At 42.3% G+C, this 12826-nt stretch overlaps 1 protein-coding gene across 1 annotated transcript in view; it reads right to left on the bottom strand.

Moving 5' to 3' along the window:
• Positions 1–1171, bottom strand: part of NINJ2 (ninjurin 2) — a 50491-nt gene extending 49320 nt beyond the window's left edge. Inside the window, exon 1 of the mRNA XM_065627640.1 lies at positions 618–1171. Coding sequence (XP_065483712.1) covers positions 618–650 — 33 coding nt within the window. The 5' untranslated portion in view covers positions 651–1171. The remainder of the gene's footprint in view (positions 1–617) is intronic.
• Between the last annotated feature and the right edge of the window lie 11655 nt (positions 1172–12826).

The following is a 12826-nucleotide window of genomic DNA, read 5'->3' as shown; positions in this document are numbered from 1 at the left end:
GTTCCTTTTTCCAAACCCTTGGGTAGTTGCCCTTTCCTAGAACACACGCTGAGTGGAAGAAACACCCTTCTTAAAAAACACAAACACTCAGAAGAGGAACACAGAGAACTGAAAGAGCTTCACCAAGAGGTTTCGTTTCTCTATAAACTCCACATAGGAAACCCTGGCCTCTGCACTGCCTCAGCATTTGCTGTATTTATTTTTTTTCCTCCTCTGCAGATTGGGAGCATTTTCTGCCAAACAGAGAAAGGCTTTGTGAGATGAGGAACAGCTCAGATTTTTGCAGCTTATATAGTATGTGTTGCCTCCTTCTGAGATCTGAAGGTTAACTTCTGCCCCTGCTGTTCCCCCTTCCCCCAAAAACCAGCTCTATTCAGTAATACCCCTCTTCTTACCCTCACTCTTTTGGAATAAGGCTCATAACAGCTCCTGGCAGAACAGGGCAGAGATCCCGCCGCTAGCTTTTCTTGAAAGGAGGACAGAGGAGAAAAGCAGCGCTGAGTTTTCAAGAGAAATTGGCTGCCAAAGCTGAGGAGCAAACAGATATTTCCCCCCTAAAACAGTGATCTTCCCTCCCACTTCTCCCTCCCATGAGTATTTCCCCATGATGAACTCACTTGGAGATTGATGTTCTCCCCTTCCGAGGCCATCCTTTCAGCCCCAAGGCTTCTTCCTTAGCAGACAGTGCACGGAGCGGGGCAGTCCACGCTGCCGGAGACTCTCTCTTCTCTGGCCCAGGACACGCAGCTGCTGGAACAGACCTGCTATTCATCTGCCGGCGGCCAGCCGCCCGCCTTGGCATCAGCTTGGGGGGGCGAGGGAGGGGGCGGCACGCCAATTCTTCATTGTCTGGGCAGTCCGTGGAACAAGTGTCCCTCTCACAGACTTGCCGTGACAGTCGTGTTCATGACGTGCCTGTGCTACCTCTCTGAGTCCAGCTGAGCCCCATGAGCTCACTGGGGCTGGGATGCGGTGATGCAGCCAGTGTACCAAGAGGTTCCTGGCATGGGCTGTGCAGCCGCAGCAGCGATCCCCATCGCTCCCTCTCTCTCGCCAGCGCACAGCAGAGCCTACGGGTGAAGAACCAACAGTCGGAGAGATTCGGTCCAGAAAGTTGCGCCTGCTATGCTGCTGCTGCAAAGATATTGTTACAGCTCAAATAAAATTTCCACTTTACTCTGTTCATAGTCACTTCTTCTCGTTTTTCTCCCCAGCCAGAATGTCCTTCCCTTCCCCTCCCCAACACTTTTTTTTTAGTTGAATTTGATATGTCTGGTCTCAGCTGAAATCAAATCTTGCTTTTTGCTTAAGTTAAAAGCAACTATGAATAACACTGGAATGGAAACCTATGCAGCCAGAATCAAGTCACAGTGTAGAAAAATATGTTGTTATTATTAGATGGAATCCTCAGGCAGAAAAATGAGTGTGCTTCTCTAGATTTTAGAGAAATAGAGAGCAGAGCTACTCCATAGTACCTGCAGATCAAGTAGGCATGTTTGGCTTTTGAAGGATAATTTCTATATTTACAGTAGCATAGAAAATTTATGGTAGGTAATATATTCTGGTCAAACAGTTTAGCCAAATGTGTGTTCTAGTACTCCAGCCTGACTAAAAGTGCTGACAAGTCTGTCAGTAGACCCTGTTGCATTGATGCTTCCCAGCAAAAGGCCTTGTTTTGCAATGAAAATACCAGTGCTTAGTACTGCAAGTTCATTTCAAAGTGCTGATGAATTTAGCCTCCCTGCATTCCTCTCAAACAGCTTTTTTGTTTGTTTTGTTGCTTTTTTTTTCTTTTAACTTATAGATGTATGTGATGAAGTAGTGAGATGTGTTTAGGCACCAGGCTAACGTGTCACAGGAAAGCAGGGCTAGGATACAGCTCATTTCATTCTTAAGGGCTGGCCTAAGGCTAAAAGCCCATCAGGAACCATGAGGCTGATTCTATAATCAAAATCCACCCTCATGGCTCCTACTTTTGAAAGAAAACTAAGATCCCTGTATATTGTTATCGCTGAAGTGATTGAATCCTGCCGGGCAATGGAGGTGAGGGGAAAGAGGCCACTCGTTGCTACTCTTCAGCATCTGTTGGCTTCTTTTTAACCCAAAATGCAGCCATCTGCTGCTGCTGCTGACTTGCTCTCCTGATGGGAATCTGTAAATTAACTAAAAACTCTCTGTAAGTACACTATTGCATAGATGTTAATATAGATAACTACCTCTTTTAATTTACTTTTTTTAGCGTAGGCTATAAGAAGATGCTATGGTTGATCAGTTTATAAATAAATATTGTTTATTAATGGATAATTTACACTGGGTGGGTGTCTGCTGTGTCTATTGAGGCACTCCTGGGAGTTAAAACGACTTCGTGTTGTGTAGGTCCTTTGTGGACAGGCTTCCAGCAAGCAACCCATGAAGCCTGGCTGGAGTTTTTTGAGTACCTATATGTGCCATAAGTATAAAAACAAGTCTAAAATATCTTCTGGTGGTCCGACAGGAATGAACTATCTATCGTTTTATTTCATAGATAAATATCACCAGTGTACAAATTTCAGACAAGACTGCATGATATATAACAGTGTGCCTTTTAAAAACTAGTTTTTCTTAGTACTCTATCCAAATGCTATGCTAAGGGCTTTTTGGTGGTGTTGTGTGGGTTTTTTTTTTTTTAATTTTTCTACTCTCCAGAGAGTAACAATCTTGCACTATGTCTTCAGAATACCTACAGAAATCAGTCAGAACATACAGTAAGCCTTGTGTCCTTGTAGATACTTCAGTCAAACCAGGTTCCCAATCCCCTCTCCAGAGATAAAGTGAAAGAGTCTTCCCGCAGAGCCTATTGGTAATAATGGTTGTATCAGCCTCCCTTGAAGTATCTCGAGCAAAACACATTACAATGAGAAAACTTGAAACAGCAAAATTTCTCTTGGAAGTTGTTTGTCTGTGTCCTTAATAGCAACACTCAGAGCCAAAAAACGTGAGTAGAGCAGTGGGTTTATTTTAACTTGAATGTAAAAAGCTGCCTGAGAAAAAACGAGTGTCCCCATGAACACAGTTATAACTAAGATTTACTTGTTACTGAATGCAATTAGGAAGAACTACATTTTTCAAACAATCTTTCTAGTAACTGTTTATTATAAGAATGCACCACTGTAATGGTCCAAAGATTAAGGCATAGAAAATGTAGCCCAGCTTCTAAAAGGGATTGTGTGGCAGGAGTGGCAGCACTCAGCAGCCCCCAAACTCTCTTCCAGTCTGTTTTGATAAAGACAAGTAGGAGACGTCCAAGACTTGGCTGTTCCAATGGATGTTGATTGATTACAGAGTCCTTCTGGTAAATGCATACAAGAGACGGATGGGGCAAGAGCAACGTTCCTTGAAAGGAGGGTGGGGAGCATCTGGGGCATGACAAAGAACGAGTGTGTGACTTCCTCTGTGAGATCAACCCAAGCTAACTGAGAGTGGAGGCTCTGTGGGTCAGCCACATACACCTGGGAGGAGCACACACGGCAAAGTTGCTTATTTCCACCCCCATCCACTTGTGCCAGCCAAAGTGCTTGTGCAGCCACTCAAGAAACCAGACAGAAGAGCTTCTTCCAGCTGGAAAATAAAAAATAAATTCACAGGCTATTTTTTTGGCTGGGATCGGATCCCTGACCTGGTTCTGCACATAACTGCGCAAACACTCATGCTGGCAACAGGGAGGGCGCCCGGCGGGAAATGGAAAAAGCAGCTGGGAGTGGAGAAGGGTGGGGACAAGCCAGTTCAAGCAGCATTGCTGCCGAATGCGTAACCACAACCTTGCAGTGCTGGTGCCACCAGTGGGGCTGGCCTCTGCAAAGGGGGCATGAGAAGAAGAGCTGCAGTTCTTGGGCTTCAGAACTAGCCAGTAGGGACCACTGGCAGCAGAAAGGAGGCCATGCTGTGTGAAGACTGATGCAAGAATTGCTCTTCCCCACCACTTTCAGATTAGTTGTGATACCCGAAAGAACCATAACAAAGACTGCAAGAGTTTCTGTAGGACAACTACACTTCTAACAGAGCAAATAACAGGGCAACTTAACTTCTTAACCCTTCCCAGGCCTCCATTTTTTGTTCCAGAAGTGGTTTGGTTTGGGTTTTGAGATACCCTTTCTCCATCCTGTAATTTTGGGTCACCTCTTCTTAGATCAGGAAAGGAGTGTGCTATTGGTCTATTATGGGTGCATTCACCTGATTGCCTGAGAGGATATGAAAAGAGCTTGACTTGTCTAGCTTTACGGAATGAAAACCAAGAGGGATACTGATGCTAACAACAAATCCACTAAACTGGAAAACTCTAGGGAGATGGAAATGCAGCATTAGCATACGAACTAGTTAATAAACTGGCCAAGAAAAAATGCTAGGTTAGAAATTAGAGGAAGGTTCTTGGCTGCGTAAGTGCTGATGTTCTGGAGAAGCCAGCCAGTGAGAGCAGCAAGGACAAGAAACCAAACTGGACTGGGGATGCAGTTTGCTGAGTTTACCAAAAGGATTACCTGATATAGCTGCCTGGGACAGCCAGGGACTGACCCTGCTAATCATTCTTGTCCTGGGTCCTGTTTTCTGTGTTTCACTGGTGGTTGTCTTTGAAGAGCAAAACTCAGCAATGCTGTAGTACATGCTGCTGCAAAAGTGAAGGCAAGTGACTAGGTAGCCAAGGGATCATTTAAAAAAATTTCTTTAGGAGCTTTAATCCCACTGTATTTCAATTAATGGTAGGGTTATAGCTCCTGGTTGGTAGGACTAGCTTCACCTTTTATAGCAGAGAACCACTGAGCATAGCCTAGTGTTTGGAAGAGCAATGATCTTAAGAAAGCCCTGGAGACAACACAAAGGTGCAAGTAATACTTCTAAAATTCTCCCAAATGGTGAATAAATGAACATGTACTTATCCAACGAATCATTAAATTATACAAAAGCAGGCCAGAAGGGTTTTTAAGGAGTCACCAATTCTTTCTCCAGCTCCAAGAGCACAGTGGTACCTGTCCAGTCACTACAGACATTGCTCCAACCTGCTTGAAAAGTGTTCCAAATGCAGAGATTTAAAAGGCAGCCTATCCCAGTGCTTCAGTAACACTATCCTAACAGCTAGAAATGTTTTTTGCTAATATCTAATAAAGAAACATGCCTGCTGTGATTTTAGCCTGTTATTCTTATCCTCTCCACGTGGGAGAGAAGAAATTATTTCCTTCCTCTTTGTTGCAGTCGTTTACATTTTTGAGGACTGTTATCATGTCTCTGTTCAGTCTTCTCCATATTTAAGAAAACAAAAATTCCTTTGCAGTTTCCTCATAGGTTATATTTCATAGATCTCTGAGTGCTCTTGTTGCTCTCTGAACTCTTTCCTGTTGGAGAGTTTTGAACTGTTGGCAGTCTGCATTAGCACAGGTGAAAAATGGACATGGGGGTGCAAGTGAAAGAAATAAGAGAGAAATAATCTTCTGTGTATTTGGACTGATAATGGGAGTCTGGAGCATAGACTGTAATTTTTTTGGAGTCTGACTAAGTGTGAGCTCTCTGTCTGTCCTTGAGAGAAAATCACTACTTCCCACTAGAAGGCCAGGACAGATGCTAGACAAGAAAGATTCTTTCAGCATTCTTCAACTTTTAAAAATGTTGTGGTAAGCCACAGTCGGAGTGAGATAGCGTAAAGGTGGATCAGGCTGTAGGGAGTTCTGGGTCAGCTCCTGAGCACCAGCTGAAGCTCGTGTAACCAGCTACCGATAACTCCCAGAAATCCCAGCAGCCCCAACTTGTTTTGGTTCTCAAAGGAAGGATTTGGAGTGATGAAACCATGTCCCATTTGGCAAATGGTTTCTGAAGCCTGAATGCTCTTTCCTGGATGCTAGACTGTTGGATTTTTTTCTTTCTTAGTCAAACATCTGCACTGGAAAAGTAGATTAAGAACATTAATTATCCACAGGCCTGGCAGGAGAAGCTATGGCTCAAGAAACAGGGAACTCGGCTGGCCTACAGCCTGACTGGCACTTCCTTGAGCTCTCTGAGAGCTCAAGTGGACAAATAACTCCGATGTCAATCCTTATCTTCCACAGGGCAAGGCGTGAGAGGTTAGAAAAGAGTTATGTGCATTCCAGTATACACCCCCTCTCTTTAACACCTCAGCCACAGCCTACGGAAATTACAGGTTGCTTCATGCTCTCTTTTCATCTATTACTTCAAGACAGATGGATACTTGAAGTTTTTTCAACACCAGTGGGTCAGGAGGCACGCACGTGTGCACACACACACACAGGCACACCCCCGTTACATGCTTGTTAACACTGCACGGTCTTTTAGAGAATCATAATACATTCTTTTATTCTGAGTCCTCCAGTGATTACCGAAACATCTTGCGTGATACTTCTGAAACTAAAATGTGCCGCTATCTGAATTTCCTTATGGATATTTCTACTGACTTCAGTGCTTATGGCCTTGCTCCATATCTGACTTTGGCCTCAGCAGTGTTTCCCAGTCTTGCTGTGCCTGGAAGCTTTGAAAGCCATTTTCCAGGCTAAAGCTTGGAAAGCTCATCTAATTAAGACTCCTTTACATTTCTTCTGGAAGTCTCCTCTCAATCTGGCCCTTGGGAACTGGGCAAAATTAGGATGTCCCCTTCTCACCACTTTCTGGATTGGTACTTTTCCTGGTGTTCCTCCCCACTTGGACTGAATCTTCCCAGAATCTGATCCTGGCAGCAGATTTTGCCATGAGCACATTTTGCATACTGTGAACAAATGCTGCGAAGTTCCCTATGTGGCATTTCACCTGTATGACATTTTTGCAAGGACCTAGAACTTGAAGCTCCAACACAGTCATGGATTATTCACACAGTCTAATTCAGAATATTTGGATCACTCCCATTTGCTTCAGCTGGAGCTGAACACATTTTGCAGAAAGCAAACAAATCATCTGAAATGAACGCCTCCCAGATTCCCTCTCTTGTACCCTCCCTCCTTCCAGTGTGCACCCCCATCTCCCCACTTACTGCTGCAGAGAACTGACCCAACGATAAGCCGAGGGACTGATCTGGAAATGGTATGTTAATGGCATTCCCTTCTGCCACGTTTGTTTATTCCCATCTTAATGCCACACACTAAATAGAAAAGAAACCCTCAGCCTTGCTTACTCTCTCCCTTCCCCCACCTCTGCCCTCTTGACAAAGTTTCCAAATAAACCTTGAAACCCACTATCAGTTGTAAAACCTCTAATCAATGAAAGACACAGGAGCCAGTAATATGAAACCCTTTGCCTCAAGATCTTAGTGTTTCTTACTGAACTTCAGCCTTTAAGGTCAGGCATTCTAGCCGCTGTTTGGCTTGATGCTCATTGAATACAAAGTCAAACAAGGGGCAAGCCTGAGTAGGTTATTCTGCTGTTTACAATGCAAGCAGCATGTTGACTTCTGGCAAAGTGGACATTAAAAGGGCATCCTCACCTGGAGGACAGTGAGGAAAAACAGGGAGAGATTTGGTATGGCAGGACCTGGAGCATCATTCTCAGTAGGCTGCTTTGCCCCCAAGTATTGATGAACTGCAAACCACTCAAGAAGCAAAGACTGCAGGATGGTAAAAGACGTAATTTGTAAAGAACTGTTTTAAAAGCAAAGCAAGTGGGGGATAGCTGAAGTCAGTACCTCCTAAAAAGCCCCTTTAAACTCACAGAAAGTCCTCTTGTCTACAGTTAGCTTTACAGCAGCCCTGGAGGGAGATAGCAGGGGAGGGGGAGATTCCACCAATATTTGAAACAAGAGGGAAGAGGGACGTTATTTAAGGAGGTAAAAATACAAGTACAATGGAATGAAATTAAAACAGCAGCACCTGACAATTATGCAAGATTTTGGCACCATGTCTTCAGGAAGAGTAAACCCCATGTTTTTATAATGGTTCTAATTTGATGTGATTTATCCCTGAGAAGTGTATAAGACAAAATAATTGATTTTTATGGTTGAAGGTGGGATTAGGAAATTTAATGCAGTTATTGGATCTGTGTCTTGAATGTACTTTTGCTTTCTTGCTGCAGGGTTACAGGGGAAAACAGAATTATCAGGCTCAAACATGGTTTCCGTACAGACGTTTATGGATACACTGTTCCTCCCTGCTAGGATCTCCCTACAACAAATGGGGACTAAGAGGTTTATAGTGTCTGGTGTCTTCAAACAATTTTGTCAACAAGCAGCTGCTTTTTGTTTATATGTTAAAGACAGTCTATTTAGTTATATTGCCAAGCATTACAAGTGCTGTGGCTACAGCAATGCCTCAGGTCAAGACCAGAAATACAAAGTGCAATAATGTATATTATTCAGAAGGTCATGCTACTGAGGACAACCCACCCTGTAGTCAGTGGAAAGACTTTCTGTCTTTAAAAGTCTTAAGAGCAACCATGTACTAATCCAGTAACTACGTGCAAAATATATATTTATTTGCTGTCAAACTGTCTTTTTGTACTGCAAATTACAAATAAAAAACTTGCGCTTAATCTGGTTTGATTTGTATTTTACATTATCTGGTGCAGACACAAGAGGTACTAAAGCGTTTTTGCTTTAGCTCTGTCACTTCCTCAGCATTTGTGATATTTGTGAGAAGCACTTTTAGAGATCTTTTGTAGTAGAATTTCCCAGTGGAACGGGAGAATTTCAGGCCTGACAGTTGATGAAAATCACTGGTCTCTACAGTTTTGATTTTGAATCAGACACAAGGATTTCACTGGTGTGGTTCCAAAGGCTTTGCTGGAATCCCTCTGATTTACACCCATATGAGATCAGCATTAGGCCCCAGTGTTTTCTTTTTTCATTTGTTATTCTTGGCCTTAGTGTCCTTTTACCACTGTTGAATACAATGTTCCTAAAACACCAGATGTGCTTGAGAGATGAGGGAATATGGCAAAAAAACCCCCAGTTTGGAGGGATTCACTGAACAACACGTGGTCTTTTTTGCTGTGTAGTCTGAATTCCAGGCTTTTACACCAGTATAACTGCATTTATTTCTACAGGTCTGTTTCTGATTACCATTGGGAAATGAAGTTATAAATCCTTCCTAGCAGAAGTACTTTTGTTACAGTAGCTCCTTAACGGGATCGTTGTGCTATGCACAATATTAGCTTGTATAATGACTGATGTTTAATATACAACATTAGCCACAGATTCTGTACAAATGCTGGGTTTCCAATCACTATCATAATGTTTTATGATATGTTGCTTACTGCTTTCAAAGTATTATGGACTTTGTTGCTCTTTCACTACAGGGATCTCACTCAATGCTCATATTGGGTGCTTGGAGATCTTAAGTAACACAATTATTACACACAGTTCATAGCAGTTATCACATAGTTTATACCAGTTAAAACTGGTGGGAGATCCAAATCTGCCCCAGTATCCAGAATCCTTTGATGTGGTAAGAAGAACAGGTTGAAATCTGCAGGGTGCTGGCCACTCCAATCTTAAACAGCAAAGCACTAAGCTATAATAAGTGCTGAGCTTTAGTTGAATGAGTAACGTGACCAAATGACCTGTCTGCTCTTCAACTTGCACAGCCCAGCTCTGTGCCAACAGGGAAGCCAAGGCTGCATGCGATCACCTGTGTTATTTTGTGCTTGAACCTGAGACCTGGTTACTATAGCCAGGCTATAGTGAGCTACTCGCAAAGGCATCTGTTTAAAAGTCTGAGGCACCTTCATTGGTTATGGAAGTTACAGGGAATTGTCTTCTCCCATCTTGAAGTCATTCGTTCGCTATTGCCAATGAAGACCAGGCTGCAGGTCAGGGAAATGAATGAAGGGCGGGAAACAAATAAGCAAACAAAACCAACCAAACAAAAGCCAAACAGAGAGCATCAACAGCATTCTACTGTGTATCCCATCAGAAAGTAGCTTTTAGTTTTCTAGGGTGAGCTGTTGCTGAAGTATTGTGTATCTTTAATTAGTCTTTGGGATGATAAATGTTTTGAAACATTTCTTAAAGCATTGACAGTCATGCAGGCAGCGACAGTAAATTTAGTACTTTAGAGTCATGTTTTGTTCTCATTTATACCACAGTATATTTGGAGTCGATCACTTATGTCAGAAATTTAACTCAAATTAACACCAGTACAGATGACGTGAGAATCCAGTCCAGTGACTATCCACTTTCTGCTGCACCCACTCAATTGCATTCAAATGATGCAATGGGAGTGAGCTTCAACCCTTCCCTGCATGTGCGTGAATAAAAGTTTTGGTAGTTCCAAGTGACACTGTGTCCATCCTGGTTTAGCCATGAAGCCAAAATAGAAGAGAGGAGAAAAAAGTGCTATCCTTGATACCAACTTTGCTTCCCCAGAATCCATAACTGAGTCAGATCCTCTGGCAGAAAGCAGAGACCTTGTGGCAGACACCTACCAGTGGGATGACATCAGTATGGTCATTTATTATGTCTGGTTCTCCAGGCACAAATTCTTCTTACAAGGTACTCAAAACGCAGACAGGGTTAGTCCTTCTTCTCCTAAAAAATATTAGAAAATGGTATTGCTATACTTTCCTCTGAGCCAATCTCCAGCATGTTATTTAGCAGGCAGGGTGTTTTATATGGTGGTGGCTTTCAGCTAAGAAGTAAAATCAGGGACTTAACTACTTTTTCCAATTAAAATCCTGTATCACTTTCTTTGTAAATATCTCTTATGCAGATAACATCCTCGATGGGTAATTAATTGATTTCTGTTTAAAATTCCCTCTTAGTTTTATTAAGAACATGATATTCAGTAGTTTATGCTTAGATCCCTCAACTAATACATGCTCTCTGCCTTAAAACAGTGTCTTTCATCCCAGAGGTGGCTGAATTGCAATGGTGAGCAAAATGCTCTTTCTATATACAGTAAATAATCAAGTGGTGAATTTCATTAGGTGCTTGGAGTTCTTTGGACAACCAGCATAAATGTTAGTCACTCCTTGGAAGGAGTGTATGTGGGCTCTGGATGATGGGTAAAGTGAGAATACCAGGAGTGTTGAGACTTTAACAACGTAAGCTCAAGGCTTACAGTGAGCCATCTTTTCTCCTCTTTTCATACCCTTTTTATTTTTCACTGTTACAAAAAGTACATTTGAAAAGGACTTACTATTGTATAAGTAAAGGATATCAAAGACATTAAAAAGATAAATCTCTGTGGCTTTACAAAACCTTCCCCTTTCTGCTGTCTTATCCAGTGTATTTCATCTGGGATCTGAAGGGGTTGCTCATGGAATAAGAGACAACATCATACCTATGTTCATGTTTAAAAGCGTCTACTAGGGTGATGATTCTGTGACATGGATCTTAGTGACAGGTGATCAAATACCTGTGCTCCAGAAGTTTTAAGGACTTGATCAAAATGCGCTGAAAGTAATGGAAACATCCCAAGTGACTATAATGTAGCCCCAGAACTTTCAATTCTTTTACCATGCTTGAGCAGTTTCAAATGTTTGCTCTTTGTGCTGTAAATCCTCTATTCCAGCAGGATAATTACGTATCAATATTCCTTTACAAAGTGATTGCAATGCTCATCAAGGTAGTAAGCAAAGGAAAAACAAAGATATGTTATTTTTCAGTCCACCATACCATGCTTAGTTCTAAGTGAATTTCATGTCTCGAAAAGCATCAGGGTGCAGGCGTTCTCCTTTAATCTACAAACACTCACTCCAGCAGCAGAACAAAAGCCCTCTCCAGACTGATCCCTGACAGTACATCTTCATACTGAAGAGACTTCAAATGGCAGGCCCTCTAAGTCCTTGATCTGTCTGGCAGCCTCTGCAACAAAGGGGCAAATTTGTGATGGTGCCTTTTATGATACGCTTCTCTAGCAGAAACTCAACTGGGAGTTTCAAATTGTCTCGGAGATCAGTGCTAATATTATTATTCACTGGTGTTCTAAAAATAGTTATGATTAGATTATAATAGATAGAAACCCACAGAAATGGCTTAGAATGCTAACAGTCTATTTGGAATAAACAGAATTTTTTCCTAGTGAAATGTATCATTATGCCAGGAAAAAAAAAAAAAAAGAATTGCTCCCAAGGGAATTTTTTTTTTTTTAACATATGCCCATTAAGTAATATGAAGGGTAGTTTGTTTTGGTTTTGTGCAAGAAAAAAAAAGCCTGGACTGTAGACGCCAAGAAATATGATAACAAAATAATTTCTCACAAACATCACCAGTCTTGTGGAAACGCTGACCATGATACCTGATTATATCAGGCATCTGTGACTGCCCATTGTGTAGGAGTTACAAGGTCACGGTGACTTAAACAGGCAAAGGAGAATCATAGTCTTTCCATGGGCAATTACGAGTTAGCGCGACAAGGTAACCATCTTGCTTATAGATGCCTGAAACAGGACTTCCAATATCCACTCTTTGTAACTACCAAACTTAATCCTGACTTCTTTTTTCTTTGTAGTAGAATTACTGTTTCAGGAACAATTCTCCTTCCTTGAAAACTTGTTTAGAAATGCGGCCTGTCAGGCAGCATCAGCCAGCTGAATGTAAACATAATCCTTGGAAATTGGCTTTTTTATCCTGGTCACCTGCAGACAGAGGCTCCAGGCCTTCACTACCTGTTCCCTGGTTTGAAGCATCACAACCAGATGTTTGCCCTTATCGCTGAGGGCTGCTGGCAGTGTACATCCCTCGGTCACGAAGGGGAAGAGGGAGCAAAGAAAGTAGAACAGCTTTACAAGCAGCTTGGATGGAGTGACACTGATAGAGGAAATTTCCTTCTCTTAACCATCACAGGACCATCTTGCCTCCTGCCAGCTTATGATAATGAACACCACGGGCACTCTCCTGAAAGCATCTGAGTTTAAGCTTTTT

Source organism: Caloenas nicobarica, chromosome 1, assembly GCF_036013445.1.
Source record: "Caloenas nicobarica isolate bCalNic1 chromosome 1, bCalNic1.hap1, whole genome shotgun sequence".
Classification (NCBI taxonomy): domain Eukaryota; kingdom Metazoa; phylum Chordata; class Aves; order Columbiformes; family Columbidae; genus Caloenas; species Caloenas nicobarica.
This window is presented reverse-complemented; position numbering and strand designations above follow the sequence as displayed.